This window comes from Nelusetta ayraudi, unplaced genomic scaffold, assembly GCF_046127955.1.
Source record: "Nelusetta ayraudi isolate G7.1 ecotype Tasmania unplaced genomic scaffold, CSIRO-AGI_Nayr_v1 ptg000042l, whole genome shotgun sequence".
In the NCBI taxonomy this organism is placed as follows: domain Eukaryota; kingdom Metazoa; phylum Chordata; class Actinopteri; order Tetraodontiformes; family Monacanthidae; genus Nelusetta; species Nelusetta ayraudi.
The window spans coordinates 12,407,923-12,433,773 of NW_027466092.1; the positions used below are offsets into that span (position 1 = coordinate 12,407,923).

At 45.3% G+C, this 25,851-nt stretch overlaps 1 protein-coding gene across 1 annotated transcript in view; it reads right to left on the bottom strand.

The window, feature by feature from the left end:
• The window catches only part of LOC142893696 (SH3 and multiple ankyrin repeat domains protein 1-like), a 42,202-nt gene extending 17,166 nt beyond the window's left edge, over positions 1 to 25,036 (bottom strand). The window contains exons 1-13 of the mRNA XM_076034516.1: positions 24,751 to 25,036; positions 13,280 to 13,874; positions 6,586 to 6,789; positions 5,206 to 5,277; positions 5,012 to 5,120; positions 4,776 to 4,927; positions 3,138 to 3,305; positions 2,826 to 2,867; positions 2,179 to 2,295; positions 1,990 to 2,067; positions 1,803 to 1,869; positions 1,255 to 1,430; positions 974 to 1,104 (exon numbers count right to left, since the gene is read on the bottom strand). Of these exons, the coding sequence (XP_075890631.1) occupies positions 974 to 1,104; positions 1,255 to 1,430; positions 1,803 to 1,869; positions 1,990 to 2,067; positions 2,179 to 2,295; positions 2,826 to 2,867; positions 3,138 to 3,305; positions 4,776 to 4,927; positions 5,012 to 5,120; positions 5,206 to 5,277; positions 6,586 to 6,789; positions 13,280 to 13,771 (1,808 nt within the window). The 5' untranslated portion in view covers positions 13,772 to 13,874; positions 24,751 to 25,036. The remainder of the gene's footprint in view (positions 1 to 973; positions 1,105 to 1,254; positions 1,431 to 1,802; positions 1,870 to 1,989; positions 2,068 to 2,178; positions 2,296 to 2,825; positions 2,868 to 3,137; positions 3,306 to 4,775; positions 4,928 to 5,011; positions 5,121 to 5,205; positions 5,278 to 6,585; positions 6,790 to 13,279; positions 13,875 to 24,750) is intronic.
• Between the last annotated feature and the right edge of the window lie 815 nt (positions 25,037 to 25,851).

Genomic DNA, 25,851 nt, shown 5'->3' on the forward strand with positions numbered 1-25,851 from the left:
CACCAGAACAAGTCCAGCGCCCTTTCAGTCGTCTAATCAGTCACACCAAGACTAGAAAAGGCACGCTACGTAATCTCATATACTAATGGTGACTGCCTGTCAGTCAGTGCACGCGTATATGTGAGCAGAGCGCAGAGGAGGCAATGAGTCAGGCAGAGATCGCAGGACAGAATGAAATTACTGCTGAATTCAAAACACCTCAGAGTAAGAAGCATATACAGTATGATGTAGGAAGCAACGCTGCCACACTCAAAGGTTCGAAACAAAGCGTGACAGTGATTGATGCCATAGAGAACAATGCGGGAACTTTTTCCATTAAAAGCAGAGTGATGTTTGCGTTCAACTTGAAGCTCTACTGTACAGCCTTGTAATAGCTGCTGGCAACAGCATGCGGCCACACGACCAGTCCACTGCGACCAGCAGTACCACATTAGTTCACATCTCAACTGGGACAAACTGTCCAAACCTGTCCTCAGCCTCCAACCAAAAACAATAATAATGTCTCTACTATCTGACAGGATTTTAAACTGATCTCTTCTGCATGCAACGGCAAATACAGGCTGTCACCGGATCAGGAGGTGGCGCCGAATCTATCAGCACTACATGGACACAGACATATTGGTCAGTCAGGAACTGGAAGAAACATTCCAACAACAAGACTGACAACGTTAGAAAATGTGGTGCATAAAAGATGTCATCCAAAATGGAAAAGCCATTTTTTTTCCTTGTACACAAACAAGTCAAACAAGTCACATAGAGCTTCCTGACATTTTTTTATTTTTACTTGAACTTATTTAACCGTTGTTTCTAGTTTATATTTCATCCTGTGTTGTTAAAGAAGTTTTACAATCAGGTAATTTCCCCAGGGATTTAAAAACAATGGATGAAAGACAAAACCTCCGTGAAAAACACAGTCCAGCCTGCTCAGAGTGACCCCAGTAGACCAGCCAGTCCTGATGAAGATGCTTCTTACCCCTGTCTGCCTCTGGGCTGCCGGTGCCTCTCCTCTGTATCACTTTGGCCTCCTCTTCCTCTGGACGGTGAGCGAGTTCGAGCCCTGGGGCTGCTGGAGCTCCTCACCCCGATGGAGGCCCTGCGCTGGTTCTGCAGAGACACACAGACAAGAGCTGATGCAGCCCATCCTGCTACTTACTATAAATACAGCAACACAGCAGCGCGCAAGGTCAGCAAAAAAAAAAAAAAAAAAAAAAAAAAAGGCACACACGACGCATCCTTGTATTTGTCCTGCGTTACCTGTCCTGGGTTGGGATTGGTTGCAGCCTTGCTGGGCAGGCCCAGTGGGTCAGACTGGGGCACGGAGTTATCGCTGTTAGCCCGCAGCAGAGGGTGCGAATGGAGCAACGGGAGAGGCAGAGTGTGGGCGCTCTCTCTTCTGCCGGATACGTACTTTGGCGACTCTAAGAAGGGAACTTTGGGGTGGAAGGAATTGTTTGATGTGACGGTGGTGGGGATGACGGGAGGAATGAGGCGGGTTTGGGAGACAACACGAGGTGGATTTAGAACATGGAAAGAAAATGATGGTTCACGTCAAGCCAATGATTTATTCAGCGATGTTGGAAAAGAAATTTAAGCATTTTTTTGTCAAGGGAGGCCTGGCAAATAGAGCAGCATAAGATATTTATTGAAAACTGAATAGTACAAAAGCAGTTCAAAAATGCTTTAAAACCTGAAATAAAGAAATAAATGACAAAATTCAACTTTGCAATGTGCATCATTGGATGGTAATACTCGATGTTCCATTATCAGGCGAAAAATAGACAATATACATACATAAAACTTACCGATGTCGGTATCTTTGTGGTTTTTGATGATTTCTCCAAGTTCAAAGTGACCAGACATTATAGCGAGCTGCAAACAGCAGTCAAACAACACACACGCTGTTGTTTATTGTTTTTATTCCTTCAGCCTTAAGCAACATTTTCTCCTGATTAATATGATTTAAATGTGTGAAGGGTAAACAGTGTTTACCTGAAAGGGGGTCTGGCCGTGTTTGTTCTTTGCCTCCTTATTTGCTCCCCTGTACAGAAGAACACGCACACAACTCTCCTGATCATTCAGAGAGGGAGAAACGTGTTGGTTAGTGCCATCGCAGGAAAGAGCGGCTGGTAGAATACTCCTTTATTTTTTCGATGATGAGGGGGCTGTTTACATACTTACCTTGTTGTACAGTGCAGAAATGTGAAGGGCGCTGTTCCCTGAGGCATTTTGAGAAGAGGTGTCGGCCCCGTAAAACAGCAGGTGCTCCAAATGTTGGGCAAAACCGTTCTGGCACGCCTTTCAGTGTCAAGAGTGGCGACAGAGACAATCACAAACAGTCTGAGACCAGTTTGAAGGGGAGCGGGTGACTCGCATGCAAGGCTGTGCCAGCTAAATAGAACTCGGCAGATTGGGGAGGACAGATAATGAAGGATTGTGTGGGAAAAAAAAGAAAAGAAAGACGAACCACCAGAGAAAGAGAAGACAAATAAATAACCAGCCAACCGTCCCCATTTAGCTCTGCGTGGACTGAAATATCACAAGAATTCTGCACAAAGTAAGGAGGAAGGCAGAGCCTGGCGGGACTAAAATAAAAATGCCATGACAACCAGATCCCAGCACAAATGGAAATTGTCCAGAATGTCACATAGAATCTATGTGGGCAATGCGTCCGCGTCTGCAGTAAGAAAGGGATGAGTTCTCGGCAATAAAGGAAACTCTGCGGTCACTTTGTGATGATTCACATTCTTTACATGGTGATTTTTTTTCTGAGCCTACGGCTATGAAGGAGCAGGGCGATGACGACGGGATGCGAGGACGAAGGGTACCTTATGCATTTCTTCCATTCCAAACTCCTCTTTGTCCCTTTGCTATGGAGAGAGAGAAGAGGATGGGGAGAATGGGGAGACGCGTGAGGAAGGCAGGGAGGCGAGGGAGGCCCGGGGTGAGGAGAGTGCCGCGAGAGAGGTGCATGGCGATGACATGGAGGAGAAAGTGGGTGATGGCGGGGGAGTGGACGCATTGCTCCAGTTCACATGAAAAAGACAAAGTGACGGGGAGGACGGTGCAGGGTGAGAAAATGACTGAGAACCACAGACGGTTCGTTTGGAGCGACTCGGTGCTGAACTGTCCGCTGGTACCTGGTGGGACTCGTCCCAGCCGTTCTCGTCCCTGGTTCCTATCTTTGACCTGTAGTACAGCAGGGTCTCGCAGCAGGTGGTGTCGCCCCCTGCCAGCACGGTGTGGTACAGCGGGGTCAGGCCGCAGCGGTCCTTGTAGTTGGGAGACGCTCCGAGGGATAACAGAGCCTGCGTGGGGAAAGATTTCAATGGCTAAAAATGATCAGCTGTCCAGAGATTCATCGATCATCACTGCTGCTCCTGCACTGCGAGGATGCTGGAGACAGTCCACTCAGCTGTCTTGGGACAACGGGAAGGGTACATCATAATCCGACACAGAGGGACAAACAACCATTCACACTCACGGATCACTGCCAGTCAGCCACATGTGCATGTCGCTGGACTAACCCACGCAGACACAGCGACAACATGCAAACTACACACAGAAAGATTCTGGGGGAGTCAAACTCACAACCAGGACTGCAGTGCCAGGCATTGTTCTCTTTCAGTAAGGTTAAAAAAGAAAAAAAGAGCAGCTTGCCCATGTTGAATCCATCCTTTATGTATTCTAATAAACCATCTGCATAGAAATTAAAATTGGGAATCCAAGTAGTAGTTTCCCAATTTCGGATCGGTGAAGTACATCTATCTATTTATCTATCTAAGTCTTTCACCTGTGCACCAAATACCAAATTTTTTAATGATTCTAAGCATGCAAAAGGTGTGTTGGTACATAGAAACACCCTGAACCTACATACAATTCACACAATCTCAAAATGGTAGAAAACTTGTGCTGAAATGATAAACACTTGTAGGAATAGCTCTAGCATGCTACCAACAGCTACATTCACTAGCTAATGCACTACTGACGTGCTGTCGTTTTGCAATTTGACAATGAAAGCTTGTTGTTTGTAATAGCAGAAGAAGGCTAATACTACTAATGACTCTGGAACGGTGGTTGTTTATTAGTTTGTGGCGCACAGTGACTGCACTGAAGAACAGTAACAGATGGATGTGATTATTTGGGACACGGTTTTAGTGAGGAACAGACAGTCAGTCGGGGTCTTTCAGGCTTTGATTGGGGTTCATGACCCGCAACTGTGTCTATGTTTTGACTCCACACACTCCCCCTCTGCCCCCCCGGCCTCCAACCCCGGCCCCGGGGGAAAATAAGATTAAATGCCGCCTGATTCTGTGCGTCCTGTACTTGGTTTCCAACTTCAAGTTCACGATAACAGGACGAGTAAACAAAATATTTTCAGTGTGACTCTGATGCGCTTCCTGACAAAGGAAGGCCTGCTAATGTAGGTCATGTGCCGCATTTGTCATCTTGCGCGGCGTCTCTGATATCTGGTCTTTGAAGACGCCGTGAGGCAGGCGCCAAGGTTCGAGTGAGGCCTCCGTTCTCAAAAGAAGAAAAAAGGGGATTCTCGGCTCTAACACTTTGATTTCTATATTATTTACAGCACTGTTAAAAACTGTTAGAGGCTTTTAACCGCCCACATTTGAGGCACAATTTGCCGCGCTTACACAGTCACTCCTGCTCTATTATGTAACAAGCTGAAGCAACCGTGCAGGTCTTTTTTTATTACAATCCCGCACGATGTTTGTTGTCCGGCCCAGAACATGCATGCACGCCACTTGATCTGGAGTCCTTACCAGCAGGCCGGTGTGATTGTGAGCGCGCACGGCTTTGTGCAGCGCCGTCAGGCTCTCTTTGTTCCTGAAGTCCAAGTGAGCGCCGCCCTGAACCAGGACCTTGATGCCGTCCACGGGAAGGCCAGCCTGCACCGCCACGCAGAGCGGGGTTTCTGAGCCACAGGTGGGTAGAGAGGGGAAAGTGAGAGTCCTGCTGGCAGACCTGTTGGCTCTGGCTCAGAGCAGGAAGAACCCACCTCCACTGTCTGGGTCGTGGAAATTAGGGTCCAGGCCTTTGTCGAGGACTTTGGTCAGTTTCTCTACTGCTCCGGTCTGAATGTAGTCCAGAAACTTCTTCAGACTGGCCTGGGGGGTGAAGCAGAAGTGGTGGGATGTTAGAGTTGGGGAGCTTGGGAAGACTCGGCAGCGGCAGCGTTGAATGTGCAGGTACCTTGGTGCTGAGCTTGGAGAGGGCCTTCTCATCCAGGTTGGTCTGTTTGTACACTCTGGTTTTGTACCTGAACTGAAGGTCAGGAAGCGATGTGTGTTAAACAGTTTGCACGCACAAGTCAGGATGTATTGAGAAGAAATTGCATTGATTTTTTTTTCACAAACCTATCGCTATTCTATCGCTTCTACTTTTACTTTAAGGGAATGAAAAAAAAATGCTTTGTTTGAATATTTGTTTCTTTCAACTTTTTCACATAAAATAACAACATTCATGACAGAAATACCGTATAAAAACAGGAAAACAAAGACCTCCTCTGATTGACTGAGCATTTCTAGCCAATGTGTAGGGTTGTGTGGATTAGAAATTGTCACCACAGCCTCTGCTGACTCTGGGTGAACATTCCCGTTAGCCTTTCAGCGGACTTGAAAAACACAGAATCCTTTCAAAGCGCAGACAACGCGAGTTCAGGTGACTCTGCCTTGGAGCGCCCTCTCTGATGGAGGCAGGAAGCCACGGAGAACTGCACTTCCTCTCCATCAGCGCTGCGCCGGCAGAGAGACGTGTGGAGGTGCAGCGAGGCTCTCCGCTCTCAACGAGCAGCTGACAGCTGGGCTCTGCCACATGTCGGAGCGCAGACAGCCGGGCACAAACCTCGACTGGTGTGTTTATCCAAGATAAAAGACGGCAAAATCTGGTTTGATGCTTAATAAATACAACAACCTCGCTGGCAATATGTGGGCGCCAGGCTCTGTAGTAGCTCTTGAAGCGTTGACGTGATTCAAACGGAATTTATTTTATTATAAATGGACCAAAATGCACATGTGCAGCTGAGGGGATACGACGGGCAGCGACTTTAGTTACACGTCCTCATCAGAACACCGACATGTCCTCATCAGGGATGTAACCACTGTGCGAGGAAGCCAAAACACTTGATACCTTACTGCCCCGCCCTGCGCAGCAACGCGAGCCTCCGGCCAGCAGAGGGTGCTGTGACATCACTGAGAACCAAGCGGCTCTGGCGTCAGGCTGGCAGACTCTCGAGATAAACGTAATTCCATTTCAAGGGTTGCGTCAGGAGCAGAATGCAATCAAGCGCTCCCGCTGAATATTATTTCTGCCAAGATTTGTTTGCAATTATCCACTCTGGTTAAACACGGGATGTCTCATTAAACTCGGGCCAACTCTGTGAATCATATATTTGCAGTCGTACACAATGCTCCCTCTTGATTTTACCTTTTAGAGCGCAATTACATTTTTAATGACATTTCATTTTTTATTGAGCTTTGTGTCACGTCATCCAGACTTGGAGCTGCGTGTTTAGGTGGTTTTAAAAACACAGGTTATATAATATTTAAAAGCCGCGTTCTTCCAGATCCATACCTCCAGGTAAGGCACGCCTTTCTCAAAGGACTGCAGGTAGTCTCGCAGGGCTCGCTCCTCCTCCAGGAACTTGGCGTCGCGGCCCTCTCCGGCCGGCTGGAAGAGGCCGTAGTTGTAAACGTCCCACAGCGACTCGGTGAGGGAGCAGATGACCTGCTGCTTGGCGCTCCACACCGTGCAGTCCAGGTCCAACTGGAGGCACCTCTGACAGACACAGAGCAGAGCAGCCAGGGGATCAGGTTGAACCATCAAGTGACAAGGCACTTTTCAGCTCCTCCTTTTTTTTTATATTCATTACTATTAAACTTTCATAAAAAACTTGTGAAAATTTAATGCAGGCTTGTTTTAGAACCTTTAAATAAAGCCTTGACGCTTCAGGCTGAAATAATTAAACAACTAGATTTTGAGAGACAGTTTTCAGGAAGATGTATTGGAGGTCTGTTGTGAAATAAAAGTGGAAAGCGTGATGGTTGAAATAAAGAACTAATGGACTTAAAGGCCCAATGCGTTTGAGGTAAGAAAGCTAATTGAAAAAAACTTTCCATCTTTCTTACAGTGGCAGTGATGTCAGAGTAAACCTCTGGAGCAAATCCAGGATCCGGGCCGCCGTGGATATGTGTAAATATATAGCTTTCGATCAAGATATTAAAAAAAATAACGGATCAGTTATTTATTATATTTATTTAGTATCTCTGTTAGTTAAATATAAAGGATAATATAATTATTAGCTAATTATACAAATTCAAAGCCAACAGATTATTTTAAATGTTGCAAACTGAAAATGAAGCTAAAATGCACGACAATACACACAGAGTCATCCACATCAACTCTTTAAATATTATAAATCACAAGTTGAGTTTCTAATTTACTGGAAAAACATTTGCATTTGGTGACAGTGCAATGGTTTTTGCATGTGTGTGTGTGTGTGTGTGTCTCTGAGTTAACCCAGACACACTGAGACACAAACGCCCCCAATCAGCAGCAACATTAAAACCACCAGGGCAGCTGAGAGGGACAGCATTACCTCGCTGGCACCGGCGCAATACTCTGCTGCGAAACACGGCGTCCTACCATTCATGCGGATGCCAGCTGACAAATAAAGCACCTTGCAGATTAAGCAGCTCCCCTTGGCAGCCGGTGGCAACAAACAATGGACAACTCAGCGGGGACATTGTGTTCCACGGGAGGAAGGAAAAAAAAATCCTGCTGAGGACGAGGCCGAGGTCATGTGACTGGGCGGTTCGAGCGTCCACCTGCCACGCCGGTGCCCCACATCTCGACCAAATTGAGCTGCATTCAGCGCACCTGAGAGATAATGATCCATGAAAGCCTGTTGGCACAGAAGGGGAGGTGGAGACTGGACGGGTCACACTGTCTGAGGCCATGTTGGACCGGACCCGGACCTCGCGGAACACCCAGGACTGCTGCGTTATTGCACATCATTCCAGATCAGTTACAGCTTTTGACTGTTAAACCGGCCGCTGAAACTTTTACGATTACAAATTAATATCTCGGCAATAAACATCGGCTGCTGAGGCAATAAGAGCGCAGGGTCAGGGGAATATGAATTTAGACGACCCCCGTCCCCTCTAAAATTTAATCATCTGCTACATCTGTGGGAATAACTCTCCGTTGGAATATTTGCCCCTTCCTTCTCAATCTTGTCCCGGCGTATTTCCTCTCTTCTCTCCACTTTTCCTCAGAAAAGAAGTAAAGACTCTATACGAGGGTAAACATTTTCCTCTCCGCTGTTTATTTTTTCCCCTCCCTTCATCGCCTCCCTCTCCTTCTCTCTGATCTCTGCATACATAATGCGAGGCAGCCGGCAACAATCCGGAGGAGAGAGGGGGGAAAAAAAGACGGCAGTTTGCTCTTTGCCCGCTGCACCGGTGGCTCGCGGGCCGGGATGATAAAATAACTGAGACGCTTCAGCGGAATCTGCCACGGCTCAGCAGATTTCACGCAGATTTTCCTCATATTATTGTGTGTGCTTGCAACTCAACAAGAGGACCTTTTCCCTTCCTTCCTTCTTTTTTATTCCTCTTTTTATTCATTGCGTCTTATTAAAGACTGGGAGGACAGAGCTGATCGGGAGGTGCGCACTGGTTTAAAACCAGAGGGCTTTACGGCAGTGGGAGTTGGGGATGGGGGGAGCGGAGGGTCTCAAAGAGAGACACACACATATAAATATACATGTATATATATATGTATATATATATATATATATATATATATATATATGTATGTATGCATCGGCTGTTGTTGAGTTCCAGTTTCGGGAACTGTGAGTGGAATTTGCCCAGCTCAGCACACTTTCATGCGCTCGCTAACCCCCCGCTAGGCTCCACTACGTGTTAGTGTAGCCAACTGTATTGGCATGGCAACCACTTCATTAGTGGAGGCAGGCACCCGTTGCCGTGGCAATGCCTTGGTGGTCCCTGGGACTTAAACCAAGAAGATGAGGACGTGTGCGCCTGCACGCAGCGTAAAGCACATGCATTAAAACATGCCGGTTTTAAGACCGTCACCCCCTTTTTTTTAATCCTCTCCGCTCATATTCACTTGCCTCATTCCTCTTTAATTCCCCTCAATATTATTTCAGCCGCCAGGTTCGGAGGAAGGGCAGAGTATGAATGTGGCACCCCGCGGCCGGGATCGAAGAGCAGCGTGGGAGCCTCACACCTAGCCACCACCACCACCGACCCCTCTTCTCTTTTGCGGCGTCACTCATCCGCCCAGCTCTCCCAGAACTCATTAAAAACCTATTAGATAATTAGCAATTACAGTTGTATCGAGGGCAGATTAGCTGACATGTGGAACAATCAGCATGTTCGGGGAGTTGGAAATGGAGTAAGAAAGGAGGAGAATAGGTGGTGGTGGTGGTGGTGGGGGAGGGGCGTGGGGGTTAAGAGGGAGGGAAGTTACACCGGGGGCATCCATTCTCACCTGGATGTGGCATGTGGGCAAGCCAATTCTCACCAGCTGTCACAAATACTGCTGAGAGCTGCTCCACATGTGAGTGGATAATAACTTGTGTTGTTGAAGGTATTAATGACCTGAGATGGGTTTTAATGTGGTGTTATGTACAACCACCCTCACAAATCCATCTGGGTAGGTCAGCATAATTTAAAATAAGAATTAAAAAAACAACCAAAAAAAACAACCAAAAAAAAACCCCAACAACAACAACCAGAATCCCAACGCACAAACAAATTTGCTCAAATGTGCAAATTTGCTCAAGAAATTCTGAATTGAGAAATGCAAAACGGTTTGCATCGAGCCCTCATGGGCTCGATGCAAACCCCCTCTCTCAGCTGTCTGCGCTCCGAGCCCCCTCTCTCAGGCAACAGCTTTTTAACGCTGCTGCAAAACACGTCAGCACAGGGATGCAAAACAGCTTTTGGTTAGACAGTTTCCCACCGGAAAACTTAGATCAAGCTGAGGAAGCCAAAGCAAGTTGGTAGAGTGAAATGAAGACAGAGCTGCTGGACACCGAGGAGCTTTTATCCACAAAGTGTGATTCAAAATCAGCCTATAGGTGAAACAGTGTTTGCAAATGTGCAACCTGGGATATGAAGAACTGAACTGCAATGGAACGGAATACCACTTATCACTCTGTCAGAAAGGAACATTAAGTTTCTTTCATTTTTTTTTTGGAGAAAAATATTAAATGCTTTCAGCCATATGACCGAAAGCAGGCTGCCTTATTATCATTCTCTGAAGAAAGTTTTCATTTGCAGTTCAAATCGAACCCTCTTCAAGGCAAAAGCCGGAGAGACTCAGTTCGATCTACTTCCTTGTGTGGAAAGACCTCCAGTCGGTGCCCTGTTTGCGAGGGAGACCTTTATGCATAATTAACCAGACATTAAAATGTTACGTTTATTTTAAAGTTAAATACGATTTATTATTAAAATCTTGTCAAAAAACTTTGCCTGCTGCTGGAAAATACATCACAGAAGAATAATTTTATTTTTGTTGTGCCTGTGATGTGAACTGATCATCTTCATTGGTCACAATGCATTTTATGCACGTGGGCCTACGTCAGGGGTCGGGAACCTTTTTGGCTAAGAGAGCCAAAAAAATCAAATATTTTAAAATTATTTTCGTGAGAGCCATACAATATTTATTATTTTTAATTAGTAACTCTTAATACAACTAAATACAGAGATTTCACCAAACTGGAGTCTGAAGGAAGCACTGTGGCCGTTTCCACGTCTAACCTCCGCGCCTCTCCCCTCATCTCGCTTTTCCACTGTGTCTTTGTCCGCGGTGCATGGGGGCAACCATCCTGGCATCAAAGTGTTGTTTTATTGCTGTGCAGAGAATTTAAGTATGAGAGCGAAATACAAAACCACGGCATGCGCGCAGTGTCCAGAAATGCCGCTGCCTGCGCTAAACTTGAGCACAGTGGCACTTCTGCTTTAATTGCGTCCTTATTATCAATTGACCCAGATTGCCACACGGGCTTCAGAACTATCTGTCAAAGCTATAAAAAATATATTTATCTTCTTCGGCAAAAGGGTTTGCGCTGTATAAATCAGCTTGCTAACTTTCTGATTAAACGGCGGGAAGTTCTGCTTCACCTCACAATGACTCGTGTAGACTACCGCATTTAATGCAATAAAAATAGAGGTCTCGAACCCTCCCATGTAAGTACAAATTTGATAGGCTCCAGCTGCGCAACCCTGAACATTTGCGGTAAAAAAATATTGTAGCCTATAAAATGTTATTTTTAACACAGTGATTTTTGTAATGTTTTACTCGAAAATCAGCGGAATTCTTCATCACTTGTGTTAAGAAAGGTCAGCTAAGATTTTTCTGTGAGCCAGATGCCGTCATCAAAAGAGCCACATCTGGCTCGCGAGCCATAGGTTCCCGACCCCTGGCTCACGTAGTTGTAAGTGAATGTGAATCCCGAAGAGGCCTGGAGACATTAAAGGTCCAATATTGTGTCATGAATTGATTTGATACATCTGTGCAAGAAGTTGCAGAGAGTCAGCCCTTTGTGATGTCACAAACAGCACTGATAGCTCACTGGTACCTCTGTTTGCTTATTGAAAACAGGTGGTCTTGAAGCCAACTTGTTTTGTGCCTCTCGAAATGTGTGCAAGGTCCAACAAAGCATAATTGTCAGCCGGAAGCACACAAGACGCAATGTTTTTGCAGGCAGCTGTAAACATCTCAACACTAGCTGCATGCACAAGTTGATTTTGATTTATTTTGTCTGGTTTTGAAGAATTTATTGTTCAAAACTGCTGCAATGGTGTCCAAGATGAAAATGAAATCCAGGAAAATCCTACAATGGGGAACCTTTAAGAAAGTCTCCCTGCAACTCAACAAAACTTGTATTAAATGTATGCTGCAGACACAGATGCCAGTGGAGATTCACATGTCTCCTCTTCCTGCATCAGTCATGTCCTATATTTGAGACACATGAGCTGCTGCCGTGTGGCAGTGACGTCACGTTGAGACAATGTCTGATGAGTAGACATGGGAGACAGGAGCCTTTGTACTGTTCTCCCGCCCACACCAGCCTATTAAAACAGAAGCAAGAGCACAGCCACCAAATGTCACATCTACCAACTTTGGTGCCATTACTGAATCATGAAATAAAAACTTAAAAGCAAAGCTTGTGTTGAAGTTGAAGGCAGAGCAACGGGGTAAAAATATAAATATTTTTTGGTGGGACAAAAATGTCTCTGTGCTTTTCCTGTACTGAAGAAACTTCAACGGAAAATCTGAATATTGTCTTACATCATAACAGTAAAAACTCACAATATTAACATACACATATTGTAATACTATATTTGACTTTACGATTGACTCTACTCTGTCTGTATTCGCGCATTTTACAGTTCTACTGCTGCATGGTGCAAAAGGAAATGTGTGAAAGTCATATCGAGTGTGCTGGCTATTTTCCTCCCTTTTATCCATAATGCATGAAGGGAATCGTCAACGATATGTGATCGACACTACTTCATTTAAAAAAACATGAGCTGAGCTGGGTGAGCTATATGTGTTTGGATGCTCTTCATACTTTAAATACCCACTGTATAATGTTTAAAGGCAACTATTGGCATGAAATGGAGGAGAAGACACCATAAATAAATATGTCTCGTAATAATGTATTGTTTTGTTATCAGTTGCAAATAGCAAGCATTGTATAACTTACATTATACATAATAAATGTATCTACAGTAGCCCAGATCATTGTGAAAGATGTGAGATGATAAAACGTTAGGTAATAAAGTATTCTGATTCTGAAAAAAGAGAGAAAATGTTATCTCCCCTGGGGATTAATAAAGTATTCTGATTGTGCTTCTTTGACAGAAAACAGAGCTCAATAAAAAATAGTCTTTCTTATTTTGAATTTCTCTGGATGACTGAGAAACATTTGCAAATTAAGATTGAAGCAACCATTCCGTGATGAGTAAACAGCTATTAATTTCTTCACAATAGACTGTCTTGCCCTTAGATTCTGCTAAATGTTGCACACTAGAACATTCATCGAGCAAATTTCATTCTGTTTCTTTGGTTATTATATTTCTGTTACCGCAGTGTGAGAAAAGTAGCGATGACTGGATTTTTCACGTCTAAATAATGCACAAGCAAACCTGCAGTATGTGCAATAAAGTTCTTTTACAGCTTTCTGTCGGCCGTGCGTCGGGTGTCTTTCACTGGAACGTGCACCTACTGTCTGCTTGATGTCGGGGATCCCGATGCGGAAAACCATCATGGTGAGGAAGGCGTCCTCTTGCAGAGCCACGGTGGTCATGCTGCGCTCCCTGAGTGCCCGCCTCTTGTGCAGCGCGTTCACACCTGGGTGGTGAGGCTGCTGATTGATCGCACTGAAGTGATGCTGCTGTTGTTTGTTGGCGATGTGGTTCTGACCGCTCACATACGGGAGGCCCCGACTGGCCAGGTTGCCCTGCTTGGGCGCTCTGTCTGCTCTCTGCCGGCCCACCACCACAGCTGCTGGTTTCATTTCGTCGCCAGCTTTGCCTTCCCAGGATTGTCGACCTCCTGTCATGTCCTCCACACCCTCTAACCCTCCGTTTTCGGCGCCGCCACCGCCGCCGTGCTCCCCCTTGCCATCGTCTTCTCCTTCGTGCTCCTCTTCCTCCTCTTCATTCTCCCCATCCTTGTCATCCTGACCGGGATAAAAGTGCTTGTTATTGCCCAGCATCCTGTGCGGTGCGGGGGTCACTGCAGAGAGGGCTGAGTGACATAGCGGTCATGTGGTCTAAGCATGGCTATCCCATGAGCCTGACCGCATCCTTAGACACGAGCTGTGGAAAACAGGCAGAGAGAGGAGTCAGCAGCGGTGGCGCAACTTTTTTGTGCACGGTGATCAAGTGAAAGGTCCCATATTGTACCCACTAATTTATTTTTCATCTCCACAGCAGCCTTGCATGGCTGGTTTATCAAGAGAGAAAAAAGTGGCTCTGCAGTTGCCCAGAAAACTGCATATTTAGCCCTTTGTTTAGAGCCTCCTGGAAATAATGCTCCATTTTAGCTAGCTGCTAAAAGTGATGCTGGTTAAACCTTCTACGTGTTTGGGAGGGTACAGAATCACGGCAGCTTCAGGCAGATTTAAGTGGTCTTGGATAAGGTTCTTTTCACTTTGTGACATCACAAAGAGCTGATTTCAAGAATGTCTAACTTTGTACGCTATGGAGCAAACACAAGAAAAAGATGGACCCTCCTACGAGGTTCACTGACATAGGAGAGTGGGTGTTGCACAATATAGGACCTTACAATTAGAATCCATGTGTTTCAGGTCAGCAAATAGACGTGCAACAACAGAAAAGAAGTCAGCGCCAACTAATAGGCCCACATGTGTGAATGAGCACAGAGCTGGTCCACATTTTACATTTAGCCACTGGGAATGCATGAGGGAGTAGCAGGCTGATGAAAGACATGCTATATATAAACACGGTGAATTAGCATCACGGGTTCTTTGCAGAAGAGAACAGGTTAGAAGAGTGGTTCCGTTTCACACTAGATCCAGCCGGGTTGCCAGTTTTGCTGTGATGCAAGCGACTTGTGCCAAAGACTACAGTACGTGTTTATGACTACTACTACATCCTAGCGTCAGATCTGCAGTCACCACACCAGTGGTGTTGTAACTGTTCTAACTCTCACTGTCCCTCCTGGATTGATCAGCACTGTATTTGTCTAAAGTGCTTAAATGGTCAACACTTGCCTTGCAAAAAGTGAATTTACTGGGACAGGAGCTCATCTTCGGTTTGCGAGAGCATTTTCACGGGTGAATGTGTGCGCCTCCCTAAGGCGCTGTGAGCGTATCAGAGCAGTGTGCGAACCATTATGCAAACAGAAACAACCAAACAGGCTACCATTAAGTTCTGCAGATAATGCAGTGGAGCCACTTTTAGGGAAGCTGGGCCCGAGAGTGCTGTAATTTTGCTTTGCTGCAGTTGTTGACAGAGTTTGAGGGTACGCTTAATTCAACTCCACTTGAACTACGCTGAGAAAGAAACTTTCTCTAGCAGGGAAACGTCGCGCCCTTAATTAAAAAAATCTGACCACTGTTTTAAGCTGCCTGCACCTCTGGTAAGGCTGCGATATGCAATGGCTGCTTCGTATGCAACTGCTTTTCCGCCATTCATAAGTTTTGCCGGATTGCCTTTAGCATCTGCTCTGTGACCTGGTGGGACTGAAGTCAAAAGATAATTTTCTCTGTCGATAAATTAAACATTTTCAGCTGACACTGTCAAACACAGGAGGATGGTTTGCAATTGTCAGCAGCCATTGCAAGGACGTCTTTACCAGGGGATTTACTTTTTTCTTTCACTGTAAAACTTTGGTGGTTTTCCTCGTTGGCCCAATGCCGTCCCCTTATGCTGTGGTCCGATTTTAATAATTCAAGGTTTGGTAACAAAGGCTTTGATTATATAGGGATTCTTCTTCTGTCTCACTGGATGTTCATTGATCTGAACGTTAGATAAGGTAAATGTAAGTTAATGTTAGTTATACAGGAAGAACTGAAAAGGAAAAGAGAGTTGCATCACAACTCAAATCCAATGCAAACATGCCAATAAGGGTATAAGGTTAATATTGTTAGCAACGGTTAAAAATGCGTTAAGTGAACTACAACTTTAAATGAACTGCAATTTATCACTTTATGACTTTACTGCAATTTATTAACCTCTAGTAGGTGTTTGAAGACAGCTTGCAGCAGCCTGCAACTGACATAAACACCAACATAGAGATGAAGAAGCCAGCCAAGAGGCAGAGGTGCAGCAGGAACATTTAAGACATGGCAGCAATATAACACAGCAGCTGGCCTTTCATTACTTAACATTACACTACTAAAATATTAGTAAACTATAATTGCCATATAAGTGAATTTAGGAGCAACACTGAAATAAAAAACAAATTCTCTCGTGTAGGGTCACTCCAAGGAGCATGTTCTGTATGTTCTAGGCGTGTTTAATTCCATTGCAGCAGCACACTGCAGGGCTGTTAGGGGAGAGACGGTAGAAGCGCAAGCCCCTTCTATGAGGCAGTAGTTAATACATTTCTTTGAGGTTCTGATTCTGTGATTTCAAAGGGGGATTGCTGATCGAAATCTTCAAAACGACCGATGACTCAACTTTTCATCATGTGGTTCCAGTTACATGGTGCCTCCGGGAGCCAATTCCCACTTAGAAATAATGTGACTTGTAAATGTGAAAGACAAGTTGCCATTAGAGTTTTCACTCTCACCTTGGCTGAGAGTGAAAACATCTGTCTGATAAATCGGCAACACGAAGGAGAATCTTTATCAAAATTAACGCAAACATGTCTGCCGCTGAACTCACTTCTGGGACAGTTACTGCAGCTTCACAGCCGTGTATGACTGACTGGCCAGACAAGAGCAAAGACAGCTGGAGCCTGGTCCATTTAGAGTCTCACGGGCTGAAAGGAAGTGTGCTAGTTGAGCATTTCTGCGCAAGAGAAGTGATACAACAGGGGGCGGTGACAGGTGCCTGCTATTGATTCCCCAAGATGCTCCGAGAGTGACAAGGTGGGCCACTCGACCGCAAACGCAATGTCTGTCAGAGCAGGAGAAAAAAAAAAGAACAATGATAAACTAAGGAATATGTCACGCCAGGCAGAAGGAGGCGCTCGGTTCTGTAAAGTGAGAAAACATCTTGGAAGTTTACGTTGCAGAGGTTCAAATGTTGCGCTTCCCTCTGGTAGAGACCAAGGCGGACAGGATCAGTAAAGAGTCCTGCAGATGGACAGCGCATGTTTGATAGTGTGGTGATAAAGCCAGTCTGAGATGGTTTGGCCACGCACAGAGGAGAGAGAGTGAATGTATTTGTAGAAGGATGCTGAGGGTGTAGCTGGCAGGCAGGAGGCCTGGAGCAAGAGCAGAGAGGAGATTTATGGATGTCGTGAAACTGGACATGAAGTCTGAGAAGAAGAGGATGCAGAGGATTTAGAGGGTTAGACGGAGGCAGACTATTGGCTGTGGCCCCTTTAGAAGATGATGCAGGTTTGGGGAAACATTAAAAATGAAACAAAATATCTGAACGAAAAGGTCAAAAAATGGCTGAGCACAGGCTTGAGACTCTTGAAACGAAATGTGAAAGCAAACGGTCAAACAGATTTCAACTGAGGTAATGGCCAAGAAGACGTCACACGGGGTCCAGACAATAAAACTGATTTACATGCTCTGGAGGAAAGCCAGCAAGGAGCCGCAGAAAACAACACAGCCGATCACAAGAGGAGGACAAACAGAAACGAACCAGGAGAAAAACAAAAGGAGAGGGAAAAAATACAAAAATGGAGAAAAGCATGAATGAACACCTGAGATAAAGAACATAAGCTTTACTGATTCTAATTCAGGACTGCATCGTACTACGATAAGCAACACGGTAAACGTTAGTGTTCTTTTCGTAAATGACAAACCAAAAAACAAAGCGTGTGCGTTTTGATGAACAGCTTCTCAAGAGCGCCGGGTTTTTCTCGACGTTTTGCCGATGAATATCTGTCAAGTTGCAACAGGAGGAAGCGGAGGAGGTTGATTTATGAATAAAGCCTCATCAAATATTAAGCAACGCTGGGCGTCAGAGCAGACGAGAAGCTGGAGGGACACTCCAACACTGGAGCGGAGCCCAGTAATTGGGGTGTAAAAAGCAAGAAGGAGGAAACGGGGGAGGGGGCGACGCACAGCGTGAGAGCCGCAGTTTTTAGCATTTACTAATCAGGTTACAAGTGAAAGAAGGAAAAACACAGAGCTAAAATTAGCAGCGTTGGGGGGGGGGGGGGGGGGGGCAACAAGAGCACGTAGGGAAACCTCGCCTCCTCCAACGTCTCTCACCGCCGTCCTGTCAGTCCGCCCTCCCACACGCTGTCGAAACAAGAGCCCACAGCTCGTTCTCTCGCCGCCAGTAGTTTGACTCCACTCACTGTCCCTGCGCCAGCCATCACGTCTCCAAATAAGTCCCCACATCCTCCCCGTCTTGGGAAACTGGTGGCGGGTTGAAGGGAATTAATATCACTCCTCTGACAGAGCCGTCTTCCACACGGACAGGCAGAAAAGTCATTTTTTACTGTCGCGTGGGGAATCTGCCCGCTCTGGAAGCGTTACACTGGACTCCAACATGATTTATCACTTCTTCTTTTTTCCAATTAACGTCATTGTCGGCTTTGTGTGTCGACCGTTTTCTGAAAGTCATGACTAAAATGTTTCGCTCACATATTTCGTAGCCATTATTCATGCGTCACTGTCACATATTTTGCTGGGAACTGAACAAATTTCATCATCCTATGAGGCAAAGTTTGTCACGCTACCAGACCTGAATATTGTGTAATTGTGTTGTAGTGTACTGGTTAAAGCTATCTGCGCACACCAGGCAACAATAAAACCAGCTTCTGGGGTTGATGGCCCCCCCACATATATCAGGGATGTGTTGTTCGGTCTGTGGGACAGGGAAGGGACAACAATCCTACATTGTGTACTTTTACAGTACTCGTCCGTCAAAACGATAATATCATCTCAGCCAAGATTTTACCCATTGTTTTGTTTTTTTTTGTTGAGGAGCAAACTGTAATGTTACTCGAGCCCGGACAGCTGACCTCCATATTTCTTTAGTCCCACGTGATCACATGAGAATCGGGGAGATCTCGGGCCTATGGAATCAAACTGCATGTGCACTTGGTGACACCACTACCTGTGTCTCAGGTGTCCAAAGTCCTTCAGTGTTTAAGAGACTTATTTATCAATTGTCAATGCAGGTAGCTGGGAAAGTGTAGAACCAATGCGAAAGAAAAAATATGAATGGAGAAAAGGGGAAGAAAACAGTGGACAGAATTTTTATCTTTGGGGGGGAGACTCCAGACGCAAAGTGGTGATTTCACACTAGAGCCAAATTTTCCTGTTCCGTCTTCAACAACCGGGGCCTCATTTTAACCTCCAATAAGCCTGGAAAATGCATTTTTATATCACTCTCAGCACATTGTCTCTTTTCAAAGTGCAATTTTAAGGGGTCTCTTGACAAACACTGCGGACCAAGAAGGCAACCAAACTGCTTCCTGAGAAATTACTCCTATTTAAGTTTAATTGTCTGCATTAAAAAAAAAATCCCCAAAAAACATAGAGACATATTGACTTCTCGTCCCCTGCACTCGCTGTGACAGTTTCTTCCCCGGGGCCAATTTTAAAAACACACATCCACAGGTGCATCCCAATCGGCTGCACGAACGACGACTAATGCCCTGGCTGGTTTCACACCGACTCTTTTATGTCAATTTCTCGCAGTCACTCACTCTCTCCCTATGTAGGACAGAACGTGTGTATAGATATATTTTCAGTCTATTGGTCCCCAGAAAGTAGAATTGGAGTTCGTCCAAGGAACAGATTGTCCCACTTTTATGTCCTGCGAAAGTGGAGCGGCCAAGTTCTGTCCTCTATATCGCTCTCCATCACTGGGTCTCCACGCTGCAGCCTCTTTCACACTGCCAGTAAGTGGGGGAACCATCATGACCACTATACATCTTGTCCAGCCTGGGATGGATGGGATGAGTCACCAATTTGGCGGCAGCGGCGGTGGAGACGTTATATGAATGGTGCGTCACTCCCATCAGATCTCTGACGTAGTGGTTTCATGCCAAAATGGGTTTTAATGAATGGTGTTTTCTACTGTCAGTGCAGTAGCACAAGTACTCATCAGAGAACAAATCACTTAATTTATGCAGACAATAAACTCTAAATGACATAAATAGGCATTAAAAAAATCCCTATTATGATGCCAAGATTTGCATTTTCAAGCCATTATCGTCAAGTACAATCCACGCCAATTAAACGGGCGCTGGAATTGGATAAAAAGGAGCCGCCTAATTAAAGTCATTTCATCACATTCATTCCCTAAGCACTCAGATATCCTGACATTTTCTTCAGGGATTAGAGCCGATTGCGTTTCTGGTGCCAATCAAAGCGATAAACAATAAGCCGCTAATCAGTAATTAATTGGATGATAGAAAACACGTCTTCCGTTTGATAATGGAGCTGTTCCAGCTCCATCAACATCCTGGCAGGGATGCCATCTTGTTTGGTGGGTAGGGGATGCCACAGCTTACTATTTAGCTTACGCCATACAAATGCATGCAGACACGTAAACACTTTGATATAATACAGATTGAAACTTTCGAGTTGTCCTAGAAACACGTGATCTGAAAAAGAATGAGAGGCGTCACTCTAGCCTAGCTAAAATGTCGTGTCGCAGCAAAACAGGCTGTCTTTCCCCTCAGACTGGATAATAATTGGGTCAGGTGGAGCGTGCGCCATGGGCCTTGCTGGGGCTAAACTTAGCTGGGAGTGTGTTAGCTTGGAGACCTCAATGCAGAACAGATTTAGAAGTGACCATCCCTGGCACTATTTATGGAGACTTTCTGTAAACTATAAACACTGACCAACACAGTATCATTAAGATTCTTCATGGGCAAATGCAAGATAAATGATGTTGTTTTGATTGTATCTTGAGCACTGAGTGCACATTGATTGAATTTCTGAAAGATTAAAAAGAAAACATAATTTCCCATATAACAAAGTAAATACGTAGACAGAGAACACATATTGAAACAAGGTCTTTTAAGACAACAGCAGCAGGTTGCAACAACAGAAGCCAAATGGAGAACACCTAAAGCTCAGCAGAACATGAGTTAAACTCCTGCTTGCTTTCAAACGCACCCAACCTTTAGTTGTATAACCCCGCAGATAACTTCACTTACTCCCTTTCAGTTACACTGGAAGCAGACCACAGGCAAACTAGACACAAGCCAGACACACAGAGATGAACGCAGGCTAAAGGTTCTGGGGCGGACTTTGTGTCAGACAAACCGCCCACAAGGCCACTGGCCTCCAGTGACACTCTCACTTACCTTGTGCATCCATTTACATTAAGGTAACACTGAGAGACAAAAGTCAACAGGACACTAATAAATGCTATTAGACATGTCTGACAACGTGAAGACCACTTCAGCAGCTGTCAGGTCCAATTAGAGCCTGTACACCTACCATGAAATGGGATGTAACTGATTCTACAAATAGGAAGGCCTTTGTTCTTTGTAGACTTTAATTCTAAGGTTATGGGTGTTAAATAGCAGAATCCTGCCTAAGCAACAGTTTAAACACAAGGTATGAAGCCCCATTGTGTGGGGTCTTGCTAGCTAGCAAACAACGGTTGTTTGGTTTCCTCACGAAGTTCAAGGGTGGGTTCTCCTATTTTGTTGTTTTTAACTTGAGATGCTTGATGCAGAGCAGAGCCAAGAGTTTAGTGTTTAACAGACTTTTACAACACTAACATCATTTAATATTGGCACAGTTGAATTTAAACCTAACAGCAAGTTCTGGACAAAATGGTATATTTAGAAAAATAACACAGACTGTGAGTGTACTGATTCTTCATCAATTATGCTTTGGTTCTGCAATCAAGAAACCAGCCTTACATGCCGTTCTGTTCTTTGGTTGTTAAGCTGGATTCTGGCTCTAGCAACTGGTCAGAACATTCTGTTACAGGCTAATATTTAATGAGTGCGTCACAATGTGTGTCGCTCATTAGCCTAAAAGTCGTACAGCCAGAGCTCTTTGAAATGGTGGACGTGTGGCTGTTTGCCTGCTTCTGCTTTCATAGCTTACGGCCATACTCCAGATCTTCCCCCTGGGGGCGGCAAGCCACACCCCCTCTATGTAATAATGAAAAGCCTGCAGCGCCGGGGGAAAACCTCAACTCAACTTACGTTCCATCTTAATGAGCTCAACAATGAAGTCGTGCCAATGCGGGGAGCAACACTGAGGAGTTCATTAAAATTAACACAGGTTGGTAAGTCCTATATGCAGTCGCAACTGATCCTAAAGCTTGTTTGATGATGACACATTAAATGTCAGGGGGAGAAGAGGTGGAAGAGACTGTGGAGAAGCAGGAGGAGGAGGGGGAAGAGGACGTGTGACATTTGGCCATATTTACCGGACATTTCTGAGTCACACATTGGCGATGAGGATGTATGTGCGTGCGCTTTAAACGGCTACACGTGTGCATTGTTCTTGTTTACAGCTCCGTACAGCTGTAGCCTAGTTTCACACCCCCCGGGGGACTGATTTTTGTATTGGGTTTTACATTTCTGCTTCATAGACACAGTGGTGGCCGAGCAGTTAATAAGCATCGCAGTGGTCCTACGCAGCATCGAGCCGTCACTGGAAATATTCTCTCTGCGCGCGCGTCTTTTGTCCTACCCCGTCTCCGTGGCGGAACCCCTGGAGAATTACTGGACTATATAGCACTGTCACATCTGCTGCACTGAGCCGCCTCGCTTATCGACTGCTGTTCCTCCACGAGAGACGACGGTGAGCGGAAGTGGAGCGGGCAGGGCAGGCCTGGAACAGGAAATCAGCGTTGATTCAGAAAATTTTCTGAATCAAGGAAGCCCGCCTCAGCCCTCAGTTTTAAATTTCATTTCGTTTATCCATCACTCCTGCCTTTGATAATCTCATTTGGCACACACACACACACACACACACACACACTCCCATTGTTGTCGTCACCCGCCCCTCTCCGCTCCATTGTGATCAATTGTCCCAGGTTTGTTGTTGCGAAGCCATTAATCTTAGAGGAGCCGCTCCGCTCCAAATTGCCTTGTTTATTTTTCTCTCTTTCCAAATTAATTCCCAGAGGAGCACTTATTTCAGGGAGAACTATGCTTTTAGATGCAGTATTGCTTGATGTGCATCACATCACGGAGGGCCAGGTCTTGGGAGGCTGCGCGGAGCCAATTATGCTGTATCTATACGGTGAAAGTGCACTGGGCTGGAACACAACGCAGTGTGTAAAAGTGTGTGCGTGTGTGTGTGTGTGTGTGTGTTCCTGTTCTCCAGTGGTCTGTAGAGATTTCCTACCTTTCCACCTGCTGACACCACAAATTCTGCAAACAGGTAATGATTTTGACAGCCGCAGCACCAGGGGTGTGTGTGAAAGGTGGGTGTTGATGAGCTCCTATTTCCTTCGGCATAAAGAAATGAAACGCTCCATGTGTCGGGTTCAAGGTGCACGGGGTAAGATGTGAATGTAATTTTTTGTATGAGAATAAGTTGCTCGTTTTTTGTTTTTGTTTTTGAGTCTGCACTGTTTTCAAACGCTGGTTATTTGCACATAGTGCTGCTATACTGCAGGTCATTATCTACTTTTATACTGTCGGGAGAGAGTAGGTTATAAAGCGCTGCAATGTAAAATTATGACTCATAGCGAACGTGGTATAATCCACATCATAGAGCGTTTTAACAAGTCACAAGGGATGTAATTATTGCCATTAAGTTGCATTTGGAAAGACTCATTTCGAAGAAATGTATTCGTCCACCGTCAGTTTTTCTGCAGGAAAACCTCTCAATGAACAGCTTTTCAGTTTCCATCTTAAAGGGATATTTCACCCAAAGATGTATCTTATAATTACCAATCGGCAGGTTTTGCACACCACTTTGTTTGGATTCAGGCTCTGGTGACATTTTCTAATCCAGGTCACAGTTCTGGAGTTTCACAGATGGACAGGAATGAACATGATGGGTGCCTACAGTAGCCACACACTCCAGTGTGAAGAAAAGTTGTCTTCACGCTGCTCCTGTCGTTTCCTACCAGGCTCGAGGAGCACACAGCAGTCGAAACAAGGACGTCCTCCTCATTTTCGGGCAAAAGAAACACTGCAACCATTGCCTATGTTAAATTAATCTGGTTCATCTTCCATCACTATGGTCTGTTTTGCCCAGAATAACTGCTCTTTTTACTTGAGGGTCATTGTGCACAGCGATTCCTTGGAGGATATAAACTCGGGAGCCATGTCACTTCCTGGCAGCTCTTGTGTGCTCAATTTGCATGTATCACCTGGTTCGAAGGACACGCTGGACGTTTTAGCTCGCCCTTTTCCACCCTACGAGCAGTTTTGAAACCTGTTTTGGTTTTCTTCTGTCGTGTGCGCAGCTACTGTATGTGCGGAGAGAGTCTGTGAAACCCCAGAAGGGTTACGTGGAACAGAAAACCTGGGATTTAAACCACAAAGCGGCGAGCAGTAAATGGGTGTGACATCAATTTCGGGTCAACTCTTCTTCCTTCTACGCTCATCTTTGTAATCAGGCTTTGATGATTTACGCCTGCTGCCACCGCACAGTCTGCCTCGGCAAACTCATCAAAGTGTCAGCAGAGCCGTTATCTCTCGCTGCATCGCAACTTGTCGAGTGATACGTGCAAATTAGTCTGGAGTTTTCTTGCAGGGCTGCTGTGATCTTTCAAGTTTTCTTTTCCTCTGCCCCACTTTCTTGTCAGTCTCCCACCTCCATAAAACATGGGAATCAGCCCCTCCAAGGACGTGCCCTCCCACAAACACACACGCAGACTCTGCAGCGCCCACTTCTTGCAAAGTGCCAGTACTTCCACTATCAACTGATACTGAAAATAATTTTTTGCTTTACCACACACTCAGTACTTTCTAATGCTGTTTTTTTCTCACTGTTGTGCACTTTGTTGCACACAGTTCCGCCTCGCAGGGCTCCTTTAACGTCACTCTGTCAGTCTCTTTGGTTCTCTCTTTGCCTTTTTTCGGGCACATCACCGACAGTTGGGAGCACATCCAATCAAAAACCTTTGTAAATAAATAAGGGAAATGAGTAAATACCTTCTGCTGTGCAGTTCAGTCCGGGTCGCTCCTTCTTTTATCCACAGCAACCTTCTCAGTAAACCACAGAAAGACAGGGGAAAAAACAGGGGGGGAACCGGAGTTAGAAAATGAGAAGAAGCTCCAGTTGATGAAATTTAGATTAAAAAAAAAACAAGGATTTGCCTTTTTCCCCCTTTGAAAAAATAATATTGAAAAAAAAAAAAAAGAAATCACATCTTCCTGCGTCTTCGGACTTGCCTGGTGTGAGGCAGCCTGAGCCTGCAGCCTCTCCTTCTCTTTTCCATTCACACTCACTTTCACCTACTGTGTCCTGCTTTCGCGTCCTCTCTCTCTTTTCCCTTCTCTCTCTTCCCTCAGCGGCGAGATGCCTCTCCCCCCTTCGCTCTCCTCCCTCTCTTTGCACCTCTGCCGCGCTCTGACTTTTCACCCGCCATCCATCGGCAGCTGTGCATCCCCCCCTCTTTCTTTCCCCCACTGCCTCACCCCAAGAGCTCTTCTCGCCAATTATTGCCAATTTTCTTCTCCATTCTTTTCATCTCTACCTCCCTTTTTGCCTCCTCTTCTTTCACTCCGCCACCATATTTCCATCACGGGCTTTCCACCTCCTTGCCCTCCTCCCTCCTGCTCATTATAATCTTCACTCCATCAGTCAGACACACTTACGTCCGTCTAATCATGCATTATCCGCCCCGTGTCTTGTGCCCACAATGGTTATTTCAACGTGTCTTGCACTTCAGCTTGCTTGTGACAGGAGGTATAGAAAAAAGAAGATTTGTCAGTCCAAGTACAATACCCTGGTACAACCTGCAATCTTAGTTCCTGAACAAACTTAATACAGACTTGGAAGAAATGTTTTCTGTTGTTTTCGGAAGCTACTGACACAGTTTTGGCAGAAAATCTTGCTTCTGGGTCCTGAGTGTCAGTGCAGTTGAGCAAAGGAGTGTTTGCTTTGTCAGGTTTACTGCGCTGAAAAATTGATTTCCAAGGGCTCAACAAAAGAAAACACCTCTGGATGATCTGCACATCTCACCCATTCAACCTGGGAAAGTTAATGTTTCTAATGCCAAGCCAAGCCTATTATTATCATAGTGATGTCTA